Source organism: Scyliorhinus canicula, chromosome 2 (assembly GCF_902713615.1).
Source record: "Scyliorhinus canicula chromosome 2, sScyCan1.1, whole genome shotgun sequence".
NCBI classification, from domain to species: Eukaryota; Metazoa; Chordata; class Chondrichthyes; order Carcharhiniformes; family Scyliorhinidae; genus Scyliorhinus; species Scyliorhinus canicula.
This window is the reverse complement of record NC_052147.1, coordinates 91,605,296-91,620,201: the sequence shown is the minus strand read 5'-3', so window position 1 is coordinate 91,620,201 and position 14,906 is coordinate 91,605,296. Positions and strand designations below refer to the sequence as shown.

The 14,906-nt window shown below is 47.2% G+C and overlaps 1 protein-coding gene across 6 annotated transcripts in view; it reads left to right on the top strand.

Annotated features, from left to right (window-relative positions):
- ino80 (INO80 complex ATPase subunit) overlaps nt 1–14,906 on the top strand; it is a 314,154-nt gene that overhangs the window by 82,999 nt on the left and 216,249 nt on the right. For all 6 annotated transcript variants that reach the window (XM_038782859.1, XM_038782838.1, XM_038782829.1 and 3 more), the window contains one exon: nt 197–392. In XM_038782859.1, the coding sequence (XP_038638787.1) occupies nt 197–392 (196 nt within the window). The remainder of the gene's footprint in view (nt 1–196; nt 393–14,906) is intronic.

Sequence of the window (14,906 nt, the reverse complement as noted above, 5' to 3'; positions counted from 1 at the left end):
CCCACTTTCTAGAAATCTACATGATACACAGGCAGTCCACAATTTGGTGAATCAAATATATAGCTTACCTGTGAAGTTGTTCCAAAACTTCCTCCTTTCATATGATGCTACAACTCTGCGCAGCTTGTGCACTCTTCTCCCCCATGCCTCCTCATCTCCACCAGACAACTCTTAGACCTGCTTTTATTGACCCTAGGCGAAGAGGCAGCAGCGGAAATTGAACTTCTTAATCACACAAACTGAGCTGTATGCACATTTTATGAGCCGGAAGAGAGCTTCTGGGAATGATGCGCTGCAGGAGGAAATCTTGATGAAGCTGGACGACAGTGTGATGTACAGACAGATTGACATCGGAGGAGGAGTGATGGTTAACGTCAGTCAGGAGGATTATGGTAAGAACGTGCAATAGTGCTGAAGAGGTGAAAATGTGTGCTTGTGACTCAGTGAGATCCTGCAATCCCCTACCCCCACCACAGACCTTTGTGTGTGGACATAGACCAGAACATTGAGAACTCCCCTTCTTCCCTTCTAATGGTGCTGTGGGATCTTTTATATTCACCTGAGGGCAGATGGAACCTTGCTTTACCCTCGCTTTGTCATCTTAACTTGAAAATATTAATTTTTCCCCACTTTTTGCTTTTTGTCTCGGTTAACCCCTTTATTTATGTCACTGAATTCCCTTAATTTTCTCAATGACCCTCTAGTACAGCATCTTATCCAAACAGGTTTTAGGCAGGGCTCAGTATCCAGTGACCACCTCTGGAAAACTATGACCACTCATTTTCTAGACTTGCATATGGATAACATCATTGGAGAGCTGGTGTGCTGGAGGGAGTGCAGTTCCCACAAAACCATATTCTTATTAAAATACAAGTGTGCAGGGCAGCCTATGGAAAACATGTCTTTGTCTACATAGAAACATAGCAAATAGGAGCAGGGGAACGCCATTCAGCCCTTCAAACCTGCTCCGCCATTCATTATGATCATGGCTGATCATCAACTCAATAGCCTGATCCTACTTTCCCCTCAAGTCCTTTGATCCCTTTTGCCCGAAGTGCCATACCTATCTGCTTCTTGAAAACATACAATGTTTTGGCCTCATTTACTTCCTGCGGTAACAAATTCCACAGGCCAACCACTTTCTGGAAGAAAAGATTTCTCCTCATCTTGTTCTTAAATAGTCTACCCCGTATCCTCAGACTGTGGCCCCTGATTCTGGACACACCCACCATCGGGAACATCCTTCCTGCATCTACCCTGTCTAGTCCTGTTAGAATTTTACAGATTTCTGAGATCCTCCACCCCCCCCCCCCTCATTCTTCTGAACTCCAGCAAAAACAATCCTAATTAATTCAATCGCTCCTCATATGTCAGTCCCGCCACCCCAGGAATCAGTCTGGTAAACCTTCGCTGCACTTCCTCGAAAACAAGAACATCCTTGCTCAGATAAGGAGACCAAAACTACACACAATAAAGCAGGTCTACACTTGTACATGAAGGTAACGTCTTTGGTGATGTGCTGGAGGGAGTGCAGTGCAATAAAACCAGATTCTTATTAAAATCCAAGTGTGCAAGGTGGGAACAAAGGAACTACAAGGGGAAACAACAAGAGTATGTTTTTTTAAATAACATCTCACTCATATAGCCACAGTTTTAAATCATAGAAACATAGGACTTAGGAACAGGAGTAGCTAATTTGGACCACCTTGCCAACTGCCTTGTTTATCAGAAATCATATCTAACTGTGCCTTGAATAAATTAAATGACCCAGCCTCCACTACTCTCGGGGGGGGGGGGGGGGGGGGGGGGGGGGGGGGGGGGTAGAATTCCACGTACTGTTTGAAAAAAGATGTAATTGCATGAAAAAATTCTGTTCAATTCTGTGCCTGATGCACCTTGTTCTATGATTAGTAGCTTCTTGATTGGAGACATGTGTGGTGATCCTTGCTAATTTGTGTTCTTATACAATACTGCTACAAAAGGATTTATGGCAAAACGGCTTTGTTAGCTTGCAATTCCTGGAAACATTCTGAATTACATACTTTGACTACAGTAGCTGTTTCAGAGTATACATGTGATTGAAGGGCAAGTGAGCTCCAATACCTATTCGGTGTTACATCTCCTATCTCCTTCTCTGATCCAGTGTGAGAGTCTTTTACTGACACTACCCCAACACTCAGGAAAAAAAATAATAGAGCACTTGAAAGGAGAATCTATTTTAAAAGCAATGAAAGATCCGTTGCCCAGTATTCCTGCTGGTTATAATAATAATAATAATAACTTATTGTCACAAGTAGGCTTCAATGAAGTTACTTTGAAAAGCCCCTAGTCGCCACATTCCGGCGCCTGTTCGAGGAGGTCAGTACAGGAATTGAACCTGCACTGCTGGCATTGTTCTGCATTGCAAGCCAGCTATTTAATCCACTGTGCTAAACCAGTCCCTCATATTCACGAAGGCCCACCTTCTCAACCTTGCCCCTCGCCTGAGGTGTGGTGATTCTCAGGTTAAATCACCACCAGTCAACTCTCCCCTTCAAAGGGGAAAGCAGCCTTTGGTCATCTTGGACTCTGGCAACTGTACCTTACCTGTACCCCTCCACCCCCTTTTTGTCCAGTGCCAACTCTTCCCTGTGCCACCATGTTAGAAACTTCTCCGATCCTGAATTGGTTGACAGCTATTGATGATTGCTGGCATATGAAATTCCTGTTATGAATGATGTACCTGGTCCTCCGAAATCTGTTGAGGTTAACAGATCCTGCATTATTGGGCAAGGCCAGCCCATTCTTGTATTGGAGGACAGAGGGACTGAGCTGTGTGTGCATGAGGGCTGCACTGTTGACCCAGCTGGACCAAAGAGAAACGCTAGAATCTGTATATTTCAGGTGAGAGTAACAGGGTACTTAATGATTTGGTAGAGTCAGCATGGAATTGGGAAAGGGGAATCTTGTTTTTTTTCCCTAAATATATTTTATTAGAGTTTTTCCATTTTTATAAATAACGCCTCCGACCCTCAAAACCGGTACAGCACAACATTAATGATTCCCCGAGCATGAATAAAGAAAAAGACAGGAGGACACCAACACAGTTGGTTCAGTTTAATCATTAAACTTGGTACCTCCGTTTATACAAGGAAAAACAATAAATGGATAAAAGAGTGAGATTTTGTCTTGAGATGCTGAAACTACTGTTACGACACCCTGGGCTACTGCACGGACAATTCCAGCCCCACTTGACCCAGAGTCATAACACAAGTGAATTAGATGTAATTTTAAAATGCTGGAGGATCTTCGCTGAGCCCAACAAACTGTAGTCACTAGGTTTGTAAATTTAACATAAATCACTATATTCGCCACACCACCCCCCTGCCGCCGCCGCTGTTCCAACTTGCCCCATATATACGGCATGATCTAGCAGGTTGCGCCGGACGATAAAACGAGCGGGCCGATTAGCTGGTGGGAGAGGCCGAAATTGGGAACCACTCCAGGCTCCGATCGGTTTCCGATCTCCGATCTAACCGGCCCACTCCCATTGGCGAGAAACGAGTGATCACCAATTAAGACCACTCTCCGTTCCGTTAACTGGAAGGACCTCCTATCGAATGGCTTCCCATGATCTAACCGCCTCCACAGCAAGCGGTCACGCAGGCACCGCTTAGTGCACCTAAACCGTGAAGCTAGCGCAATGGCTGCGTTGGGGATCAGAGAGCGGTTAGTAGCCATCTTGGAATTTGGGCAGTGAGCCCAGGGGGCACCAGGGCCCTTCCCAGTGCTGGGGTGAGAGGCGGGCTCAGTTGCGGGCAGACTGGGAGGAGATGAACTCGGTCGGAGGGGCCCCATGCCCGGATCGGTGTACCCATTACGGGGACAGTTGTTGCCTGCCCTTCCGACTGAACACCCCCATGACAGAGCCCCGTCCGTGCTAATATGGTGGTGGCCACTTTAACCCCTGCTCACCATGGTGGCTGTTGGCCGCACAGCAGAAGGCTACCGCTAATGAGGAATTGGCAGTTTTAGTCATGTAAGCACTTCACAGCTCCCAAGTGGATTTGTGTGGGTAGATGTGTCATGAAGCAGGCGAGTGTTATTGCCTACCATTTCAATCAGGCTGTGAGGCCTGGACACTTTGCCTGAACACTGGAGGCATCAACATCACAGAGGCAATGGCCAGCATCCAAACACCCAGGAGTTCACCCTCAGCACTGGGGACATCGGGCGACCAAAGGGTGGATGCACGGAACGGGGAGGGAACCAGCCCCCTGCCCAGGTGACGTTACCAGCGGGTGTCTAGGGTACAGGGTCCGGTGTGCAAGGGCCACTGCTGCGGCCAGGGGTCGTACAGGGCATGTTGAATGGCAGCCTGAGGTATGGCAGACAATGTAAGAGTGGAAGAGGCTTGAGGGATCCGACGGGTGGAAGCCCTCACTGATTGTCTGTCCCTCACCCTCTCCAATTCCTAATAGATGTTACATTATGGATGAGATTTTGACCTTGCGGAAGCTGGCCTTGCGTTTGCAGAGCAGGTGGCCAGACTCCGGAGAAGGCGGCAGCAGCAGTGGCGACAGAGGCTCGAGATGGCGGCCCATGTGCAGTCCTTGCTCCACACCTTGAGGATTCAGACACCCATCAGGACAGAGTGGGACCCAGATGGGGAGGCCAGCGATGGCCCACGGTGTCACTGCTCCTTGATGATGGACAGTGCGTGCCTCAGGAGGCTTCGCCTCAACAAGGAGATAGTGCGGCACCTGTGCCACGTCCTTGCAGACTTGGCACCACATGGAGGAGGAAGCTCCCAGTGGCCATCAAGGTCACCGCAGCCCTGAACGTCTACGCCTCAGGATCATTCCAGGGCTCGAGCGCGGACTTGTGTGGCAAAGCTCAACCCATGGCCCACAAAAGCATGCCCCTTTTTGCCCGGGCAACTGACTACATAAACTTTGACCTGAACCAAGCCCACCAGGATGTCCGTGCAGCAGGATTCTCCTGGATGCCCTAGGTCCAGGGGGTAATAGATGGCACACATGTCACCTTCAGCACACGGGGAGGTCTGGGAGTGCCCTTCATTATCAGGAAGAGGTACTTGAACATTCCTTGAACATTCAGCTTGTGTGCAGCCCCAACCTGAAGATCATACACGGGCGTGTAGGTTTCCCAGGGAGTGTGCACGCTTCCCAGGAAGTACCCGCAGGACCAGCCGGAGCATGGAGGACAGGCAGCGGTGCCGAGGGTCCAGCATGCCTGGAGGACCAGGGAGGCCCATATCCTCACCTGCTTCTCACAGTACATGGCTTCGTCCATCATTTGTCTCTCTTTCCCCCACCCCCTTCCTACCCACTGCCCCTCAATTGCCCTGTTCCACCCTCCCAGGGTCTGTGTTACATCACTTCAGGGTGATGGGCTTGTGTCGGCACTGTCAGTGGGTCAATATACAATAATAATAATCTTTGTTAGTGTCCCAGCAGTCTTACATTAACACTGCAATGAAGTTAATGTGAAAATCCCCGAGTCGCCACACTACGGCACCTGTTTGGGTACACTGAGGGAGACTTCAGAAGGCAGGAGGGTGGTGATAACCCGCTGTGAGCTGAGCTCTGATGCTCTCAATCTATGCCATAATCCTGACTCCTGTCTGTCGGCTGAGTGCATACTCACACCCATTATCAGAACGTGGAGAGCATCCCCTGGATCTGCAGGCTCCATCTGATGGAGACCCTGCAGAGGAATGGACATGTGGTCAGCGAGAGGGAAGGGTCACCATGCTGGCATGAACATTTCTACATTTGACAGGTCATCTGGGAAGGCCATGGATACTCACCTCTGCGACGCAGGCCAAGCTCGACGTCGGTGACCAATCTGTCCTCGGCCACTCCTTGACTTCCAGGCCTGTTCCTCGTAGGGGATGCGGACTCAGGAGATCCTGCACTCACCTGGGCCTTTCCCATCTGGGCCCCCAATTGTGGGCCAATTTCTCTTGTGGGGACACGGAGGGGACATCTTGAACTGCATGTTTCAAGCACGGGGAGGGGGGGGGGCTGCTGGTGTGTGCGAGGGTGTACTGGGGCATGCTGCAGCATTGAGCATTGTATTGGGTGGGGGTGTGGCGGCAGGTGCAGGGTCATTTGGGGAGGGGGCAGGTGGAACCGGTGCCAGGGGGCCGATGCCAACTCACATCTGCCACCTGGTTGAAGTCATTCTTACAGCACTGGGTGGATATCTAAGGAAATAAGGGAGAGTATCAAATTGAAGGAAAAAGCATACAAAGTGGCAAAGATTAGTGGGAGACGAGAGGACTGGAAAATCTTTAGGGGGCAACAGAAAGCTACTAAAAAAGCTATAAAGAAGAGTAAGATAGATTATGAGAGTAAACTTGCTCAGAATATAAAAACAGATAGTAAACGTTTCTACAAATATATAAAACAAAAAAGTATGGCTCAGGTAAACATTGGTCCTTTAGAAAATGAGAAAGGAGATTTAATAGTGGGAGATGAGAAAATGGCTGAGGAAATGAACAGGTTTTTTGGGTCGGTCTTCATAGTGGAAGACACAAATAACATGCCAATGACTGATAGAAATGAGGCTATGACAGATGAGGATTTGAGATGATTGTTATCAGTAAGGAGCTAGTGATGGGCAAGCTAATGGGGCTAAAGGTAGACAGGTCTCCTGGCCCTGATGGAATGCATCCCAGAGTGCTAAAAGAGATGACTAGGGAAATTGCAAACGCACTAGTGATAATTTACCAAAATTCACTAGACTCTGGTGTGGTCCCGGTGGATTGGAAATTAGCAAACGTGACACCACTGTTTAAAAAGGGAGGTAGGCAGAAAGCAGGTAATTATAGGCCAGTGAGCTTAACTTCGGTAGTAGGGAAGATGCTGGAATCTATCATCAAGGAAGAAATAGCGAGGCATCTGGATGGAAATTGTCCCATTAGGCAGACGCAGCAGGGGTTCATAAAGGGCAGGTCGTGCCTAACTAATTTAGTGGAATTTTTTAAGGACATTACCAGTGAGGTAGGTAACTGGGAGCCAATGGATGTGGTTAGCACAAATGCTTCCCAGCTCCAGGGTCCCAGGTTCGAATCCTGGATTGGGGCACTGTCTGAATGGAGTCTGCACGTTCTCCCTGTGTGTGCGTGTCCTCCGGGTGCTCCAGTTTCCTCCCACAGTCCAAAGATGTGCAAGTTAGGTGGATTGGCCACGCTAAATTGCCCTGAGGGTCCAAATTGCCCTTAGTGTTCGGTGGGGTTGCTGGGTTGTGTGGATAGGGTTACGGTAATGGCTTGGGTAGGGTGTTCTTTCCAGGGGCTGGTGCAGACTCGATGGGCCGAATGGCCTACTGCACTGTAAATTCTATGAAATCTGTAAAATTCTATGTATATCTGGATTTCCAGAAAGCCTTTGATAAGGCGCCACACAAAAGGTTGCTGCTTAAGATAAAGATGCATGGCATTAAGGGTAAAGTAGTAGCATGGATTGAGGACTGGTTAATTAATAGAAAGCAAAAAGTGGGGATTAATGGGTGTTTCTCTGGCTGGCAATCAGTAGCTAGCGGTGTCCCTCAGGGATCAGTGGTGGGCTCACAATTGTTCACAATTTACTGAGATGATTTGGAGTTGGGGACCAAGGGCAATGTGTCCAAGTTTGCAGATGACACAAGATGAGTGGGAAAGCAAAAAGTGCAGAGGATACTGGAAGTCTGTAGAGGGATTTGGATAGGTTAAGTGAATGGGCTAGGGTCTGGCAGATGGAATACAATGTTGACATATGTGAGGTTATCCATTTTGGTAGGAATAACAGCAAAAGGGATTATTATTTAAATGATAAAATATTAAAACATGCTGCTGTGTAGAGAGTCCTGGGTGTGCTAGTGCATGAGTCGCAAAAAGTTGGTTTACAGATGATTAAGAAGGCAAATGGAATTTTGTCCTTCATTGCTAGAGGGATGGAGTTTAAGACTAGGGAGGTTATGTTGCAATTGTATAAGGTGTTAGTGAGGCCACAGCTGGAGTATTTGTGTTCAATTTTGGCCTCCTTACCTGAGAGAGGACATACTGGCGCTGGAGGGTGTGCAGAGGAGATTCACTAGGTTAATCCCAGAGCTGAAGGGGTTGGATTACGAGGCGAGGTTGAGTAGACTGGGACTGTACTTGTTGGAATTAAGAAGGATGAGTTTAGGAGGAACTTCTTCGCCCAAAGGGTTGTGAATCTATGGAATCCCTTGCCAAGTGAAGCAGTTGAGGCTCCTTCATTAACTCCATTCACGGTAGCATAGTGGTTAGCACAACTGCTTTACAGCTTCAGGGTCCCAGGTTCGATTCCCGGCTTGGGTCGCTGTCTGTTCGGAGTCTGCACGTTCTCACCGTGTGTGCATGGGTTTCCTCCAGGTGCTCTGGTTTCCTCCCACAGTCCAAAGATGTGCAGGTCAGGCGGATTGGCCATGATAAATTGCCCTTATTGTCCAAAATTACCCTTAGTGTTGGGTGGGGTTCCTGGGTTATGGGGATGGGGTGGAGGTGTGTACTTGGGTAAGGTGCTCTTTCCAAGAGCTGGTGCAGACTCGATGGGTCGAATGACCTCCTGCAGTGTAAATTGTATGATTCTATAAAGATAGATGGTTTTTTGAAGAATAAAGGGATTAAAGGTTATGGTGTTCGGGCCGGAAAGTGGAGCTGAGTCCACAAAAGATCAGCCATGATCTCATTGAATGGCGGAGCAGGCTCGAGGGTCCAATATTGGACTACTCCTGCTCCTAGTTCTTATGTTCTTGTGTTCTTATGAGATCCTCCTGGTGGCACTACCCAGCCTGACGGCTGCTGCCACTGTCACCAGGTGGCACTGGCTGATACTGCGACCCATCTGGACGCGACCGCATCCAGCAGTCTGGCCAGGTCTCCATCCCTGAATCAGGGAGCTGGTCTGTGCGGTGGCATGGCTGCATGCTGTCTCGAGTTTGCTCTGCGAGGTCGGTTTAACTGCTGCTGCCGCTCGTTAGCGGGAAGCTGCTGTGCAAGGTCGCACCAAATCAGCTGACGGGACAGTTATTTGTGGCGAGAAGTTCATTGGGCACCATTAAGTGGCCCGATTAATGTTGGACATCAATGACCACCTTGCCAGGTCAGCTACTGGGAAACACCTGGCATTTGCCGTTCGCTACCACACTTGGAACGAATTTGGTTAGATTGCGCCCCTAATGTATTCATGCACACAAACACACACACAACATAGAGTGTGGTGGAGTGGGAAGAAAAAAGATTCTAAAGCAAAAATGATAAAAGATCTTTTCACTGTGATAGTTTTCGGGGTATTTTTCAGGAATTCAAGTTTTTTGCTTTGCTGCTTTTTCTGAGCTTGATGGTTTTTTCTGGCAAGGCTGTCTACTTTCTTTTGCAGATTCAAGTTCATTTCAACTCTATAGCAAAGATGTAGCAGGCACTCACTCATTAGAACAAAAAAACAGTTCTTTACTTCAGCACAAAGTCCCTTCTTCGTTCAAGGTGTAATTACGTCTGCCCAGTTCTTCCTGCAGAAACCAAACACTGACTGTTGGCAGCCAGACCACTGACTCTGGCCAACCCTCAGGTTGCCACCAACCAATCGAACCACTTCCTCCAAAGCTGGTCCATAAGATTCCCTCAGCGCCAACCAGTTTGTTTTCTCCTCCAAAAATCAAACCCTGGAACAGGTATCTTCAGCTTATGTCCCTGCTTAAAGGTGCATTCCAATTAGGAGACTATGGACCAAAAATAATAAAATAAAACAAAAAAAATTGGAACAAATGGAAATCAGAAGGAAAGACTCTTAACGCTAGAGAATGGGGGTAAAGAGGATAAAGCCATGAAAACATTGTAAAATGGTGCACACCTTCGCGTGTAGCAATTGTTCATACAGCCAAAAAAAAATAAGGTTTTGCACCCCGTTAGGCTGTGCAACGAAACATACCTCCCCAGCTCCCAATTATAACAGAGGCACCAATGTCACATTATCACGTATTTTCTCGGATACGAGACCTGCCAGTTAATGATTCTTTGACCGCAAACAAAAAATCTGTGAGGACATTAGTTCAAAGGGGAGATTTTATATTTCACCACAAGATGAAACAAATCCGGTACAGTGATCATTGTTCCAAATACACATATGGAGAAGACCAAAAATTCATACATTTGGTTCAGATTATCAATCGTTGTAGTTGGCATCTCCTTTCATATGAAAAACGAAAGGATAAAAGGATGCCAAAAAGAGTTGGCGATAATGCTCACGCCTTGAGCACTTGGCACTATGGTGCACGCGCTCCTCCACAAGGCAACAAAGAGACAGCGACACAATGTAACAGATTCCTTAATGGGGTCGCATACAACTAATTGGACCTGACTCAGCCTCCCAAGACCTCTAAGCAATGAAAAGATAACCCAGGAAAAGGGGAACAACAGGATACCGCCATCGATGCAAGATGTGACAGTGTAAACTCTCATATACAGGAGTCAATAAGCCAAAGATTCTAACACCATGCCAAGACTTGTTTTGCATCGACCTTTCTCCTCTAGCCAAATCGAAGGCAATGTATAGGCCCCACCATCACCGGAAAACTTAATCCGTTTTCCACCAAGAAAACCCCCCTGACAAGCAGAAGAAGGAATCATCAAGAAACACATGAACGGGACATCTCTTTCGACAATAAAAGGGAAACAATCAAGAATTAAATATAACAAATCACCAGAGCCTGTATCAGCACCACACCTACCTACTTTCATTGGAGAGAAGCAAGGATTCTTTAATCTCAAAAGTACAAAAGAAAAACACAACACCAATAGTTCTAACAGGGTTTTTCCTCCCCCACAATGAGGACTTAAGAGTGCTGTACCAACCACCTCTATACAAAATCACCTATCTGCCATCCTGCTGTGGCAAAACTAATCTTATCCATAAGAAAATGACGGGTACCGAAAAATGTACTTTCTCAGTGTAAAAGCAAAGATTATAGTGCATCAAAAAAAACACTGCACAATCCTCATGTCATACAACCAACTCTGCATGATTTTCACAAGATAACAAGCGACAAATGCCTCTGTGCTCATATATCATACACCCGTGCCAGGATAAATGGCAATAACGCAAAATAGGATAAAATCACAAGGGGACAAAGTTCAGGATTACCGATGGATAATATAATCATCCGCCGAGCTTGAAAAGGCAAAAGCCAACACAAGATGTTTGAGCAACAGCCACTATCCACCCAGAATTTTGCCAAAGCCTTTGCACCTCCGACATGTCGTCATCCTGAAGCCTTGGAAAAGAGCAACTTTAGGCCCTAGCGGGTGGTGTCCTGTCCAGCCGTCTCCAACCCTTCTTGACATACATAAGAGGACAAAACAACGCAAGACCAGTGTCCGGAGGCTTTGACCGATACCAAGCCTCGAAGACCTTCGTAGTGTGCTCCACTTCATCCATGCCCTTTAGGATATTACATAGTTCATCAGTGTGAGCACCAGTAACCTGTGCCGGACACCAAGATTGGTGTCCACAACTTTACTCACAATGGCAGCCATTATCTCAAAAGCAACAGCATCGCCAAAGCATAAGCGCGCTCACCAACGAAACTTTGGACTGTGCCCCACCCCAGCTATCTCCAACTGGTTCAATCAAACCAGGATTTTCTTGACGTAACCTGGCCCCCCCCCCCCCCCATCGCCAAACTTTAGTCAGTATCTTTCAAGAACATAGATTATACACATCAGGATTAAATAATTATGGGCTGTGCATCAACATTTTAAAAAAAGTATTATAAGATGAGTAGTGCCAGAGCTCATGAAAACGCAGCTGTTCCTACACTTACAGGTTTAGGGTTCTGTGGTTAGAGCCAGCAGGGTGGATATTGGGTATCCAGGGTGGGTGTAGCATATTTGAATATTCCTAAAACATTTGATATGATGTTTTGCAAGAGGTCATTGCATAAAGTTAGGGCTCATAGAATTGGGGGCAATCCTTAAGCATGGATCGAAGATTGGTTAACAGACAGAAAATCGAGGGTAGAAATAAACAGGTAATTTTCGGGTTGTAAGTAATGCTTGGATCTCAGCTATTTACAATCTTTGTCAATGGCTTCGCAAGGGAACCAAGTGTCACGAGTCCATGTTTGATGACGATGCAAAGCTAGAATCACAGAATTTAGGTGGGAAAGGGCGGCACCTGGTGCATTGGTTAGCACTGGGACTACGTCGCTGAGGGCCCGGGTTTGAATCCCGGCCCTGGGTCACTGTCCGTGTGGAGTTTGCACATTCTCCCCGTGTCTGCGTGGGTTTCACCCCCACAACCCAATGATGTGCAGGATTGGCCGTGCTAAATTGCCCCTTAATTGGAAAAAAAATTTTTTTTTAAGTTAGGTGGGAAAGTTAGCCGTGAGGGAGATGTAAAGCGGTTATAAAATGTTATAGATGAATTAAGTTTTTGGGAAAGAGCATGGCAGATAGAATATGCTGTGGTGAAGCGTGAAGTGATTCACTTTAATCGGAAAAAGAGAAAAGCACAATATATTTTAAATGATAGATTGGGAATTGTTGGTATACATAGGGATGGGCTGGTTTAGCACACTGGGCTAAATCGCTGGCTTTTAAAGCAGACCAAGGCAGGCCAGCAGCACGGTTCAATTCCCGTACCAGGCTCCCCGAACAGGCGCCGGAATAGAACATAGAACAGTACAGCACAGAACAGGCCCTTCGGCCCTCAATGTTGTGCCGAGCCATGATCACCCTACTCAAACCCACGTATCCACCCTATACCCGTAACCCAACAACCCCCCCTTAACCTTACTTTTATTAGGACACTACGGGCACTTTAGCATGGCCAATCCACCTAACCCGCACATCTTTGGACTGTGGGAGGAAACCGGAGCACCCGGAGGAAACCCACGCACACAGGGGGAGGACGTGCAGACTCCACACAGACAGTGACCCAGCCGGGAATCGAACCTGGGACCCTGGAGCTGTGAAGCATTTATGCTAACCACCATGCTACCCTGCTGCCCCTAAATGTGGCGACTAGGGGCTTTTCACAGTAACTTCATTGAAGCCTACTCGTGACAATAAGCGATTTTCATTTCCTGGGTATCCTTGTACATAAACCACAGAGAGTTAACGTGCAGGTACAGTAAATCTTAATTAGGAAAGCATGGGGAGGCGGTGGCAGAGTGGTATTGTCACTGGACTAGTAAACCAGAAACTCAGACTCGTGCTCTGGGGACTCGGGTTTGGACCCTGCCACTGGAATTAACGTCTAATGATGCGCATGAAGCCATTGTCGATTGTCATAAAAATCGGTCTGGTTCACTATTGTCCTTTAGGGAAGGAATCTGTCATTCATACCTGGTTTGGCCGATATGTGACTCCAGACCCACAGCAAGGTGATTGACTCTTAACTGCCCCTTCAAAGCCAATTAAGAATAGGTAATAAATGCTGGCACAGCCTGTGACACCCACGTACCATCACAAATTTTAAAACAAATTAAGGATCGGGGTTTTAAATTTGTACAGTATGTGGGCATCGCTGGCTTGGCCAGCATTCATTACCCATCTTTAATTCCTCTTGAGAAGATGGTGGTTTGCTGCCATCTTTAACCACTGCAGTCATGAGGTGTAGGTACATCAACAGTGCTGTTAGGAAGTTCCCGGAGTTGGACACAGTAACAGTGAAGGGACGGCTATATATTTCCAAGTCAGAATGATGAGTGACTTACAAACAAAGAACAATACAGCATAGGAACAGACCCTTCGGCCCTCCAAGCCTGTACCGGTCATTATACCACACTTGGCCAAAGCCCTCAGCACTTCCTTGTGCCATTTCCCTCTATACCCATCCTATTTGTCGAATGCCTTTTGAACGCCAAAAGGCATTCAAAAGTGATTAATGTATCTGCTTCCACAACATCCCCTGGCAGCACGTTCCAGACACTCATCACCACCTCTGCATATAAAATTCTGCCTTGCACATCTCTAATTTTGCCCCACAGACCTTAAACCTATGCCCCCTGGTGACTGATCACTCCACCCTAGGAAAGAATGCTTGCCCATCCACTCTATCCATGCCCCTCATAATCTTGCAGACCTCTATCAAGTCGCCCCTAAATCCCCGTATTTCTATTGAAAACAGTCCGAGTCTATTCAGTCCCTCCGCATGGCTAACACCCTCCAGGCCAGGCAACTTCCTGGTAAACCTCCTCTGCACCCTCTCCAAAGCCTCCACATCCTTCTGTTAGTGTGGCGACCAGAATTGTGTGCAATATTTCAAGTGTGGCCTTACCAAGGTTCTATACAACTGTAGCATGACTTGCCAGCTTATATACTCGATGTCCCGTCCAATGAAGGCAAGCATTCCATATGCTTTCCTGACTTGGTGGGGAACTTCCAGGTGGCGCTGTTCCCATGTGTCTGCTGCCTTTGTCCTTTTAGATGGTAGCAGTCGTGGATTTGGAGGATGCCGCCAAAGGAGCCGTGGCAAGTTCCTGCAGTGCATCTCGTAGATGGTACACACTGCTGCCACTGTTCGTTGGTGGTGGAGAGAGTGAATGTTTGTGGAAGGGGTGTCAACCAAGTGGGCTGCTTTGTCCTGGACGGTGACAAACATCTTGAGCATTGTAGAGCGACACTCATCAATGCAAGTGGAGAGTATTCCATCACACCCATGACTTGTGCCTTGTAATTGGAGGAGTCAAGAGGTGAGTTACTGTCCACAGGATTCCTAACCTCTGACCTCTTGTAACCATGGTATTTGTATGACCAGTTCAGTTTCAGGTCAATGGTAACCCGAGGATGTTGATCATGTGCGATTCAGCATTAGTAATGCCACTGAATGTCAAGGGTTGATGATTAGATTCTCTATTGTTGCAAATGATGATTGCCTGGCACTTGTGTGACGCAA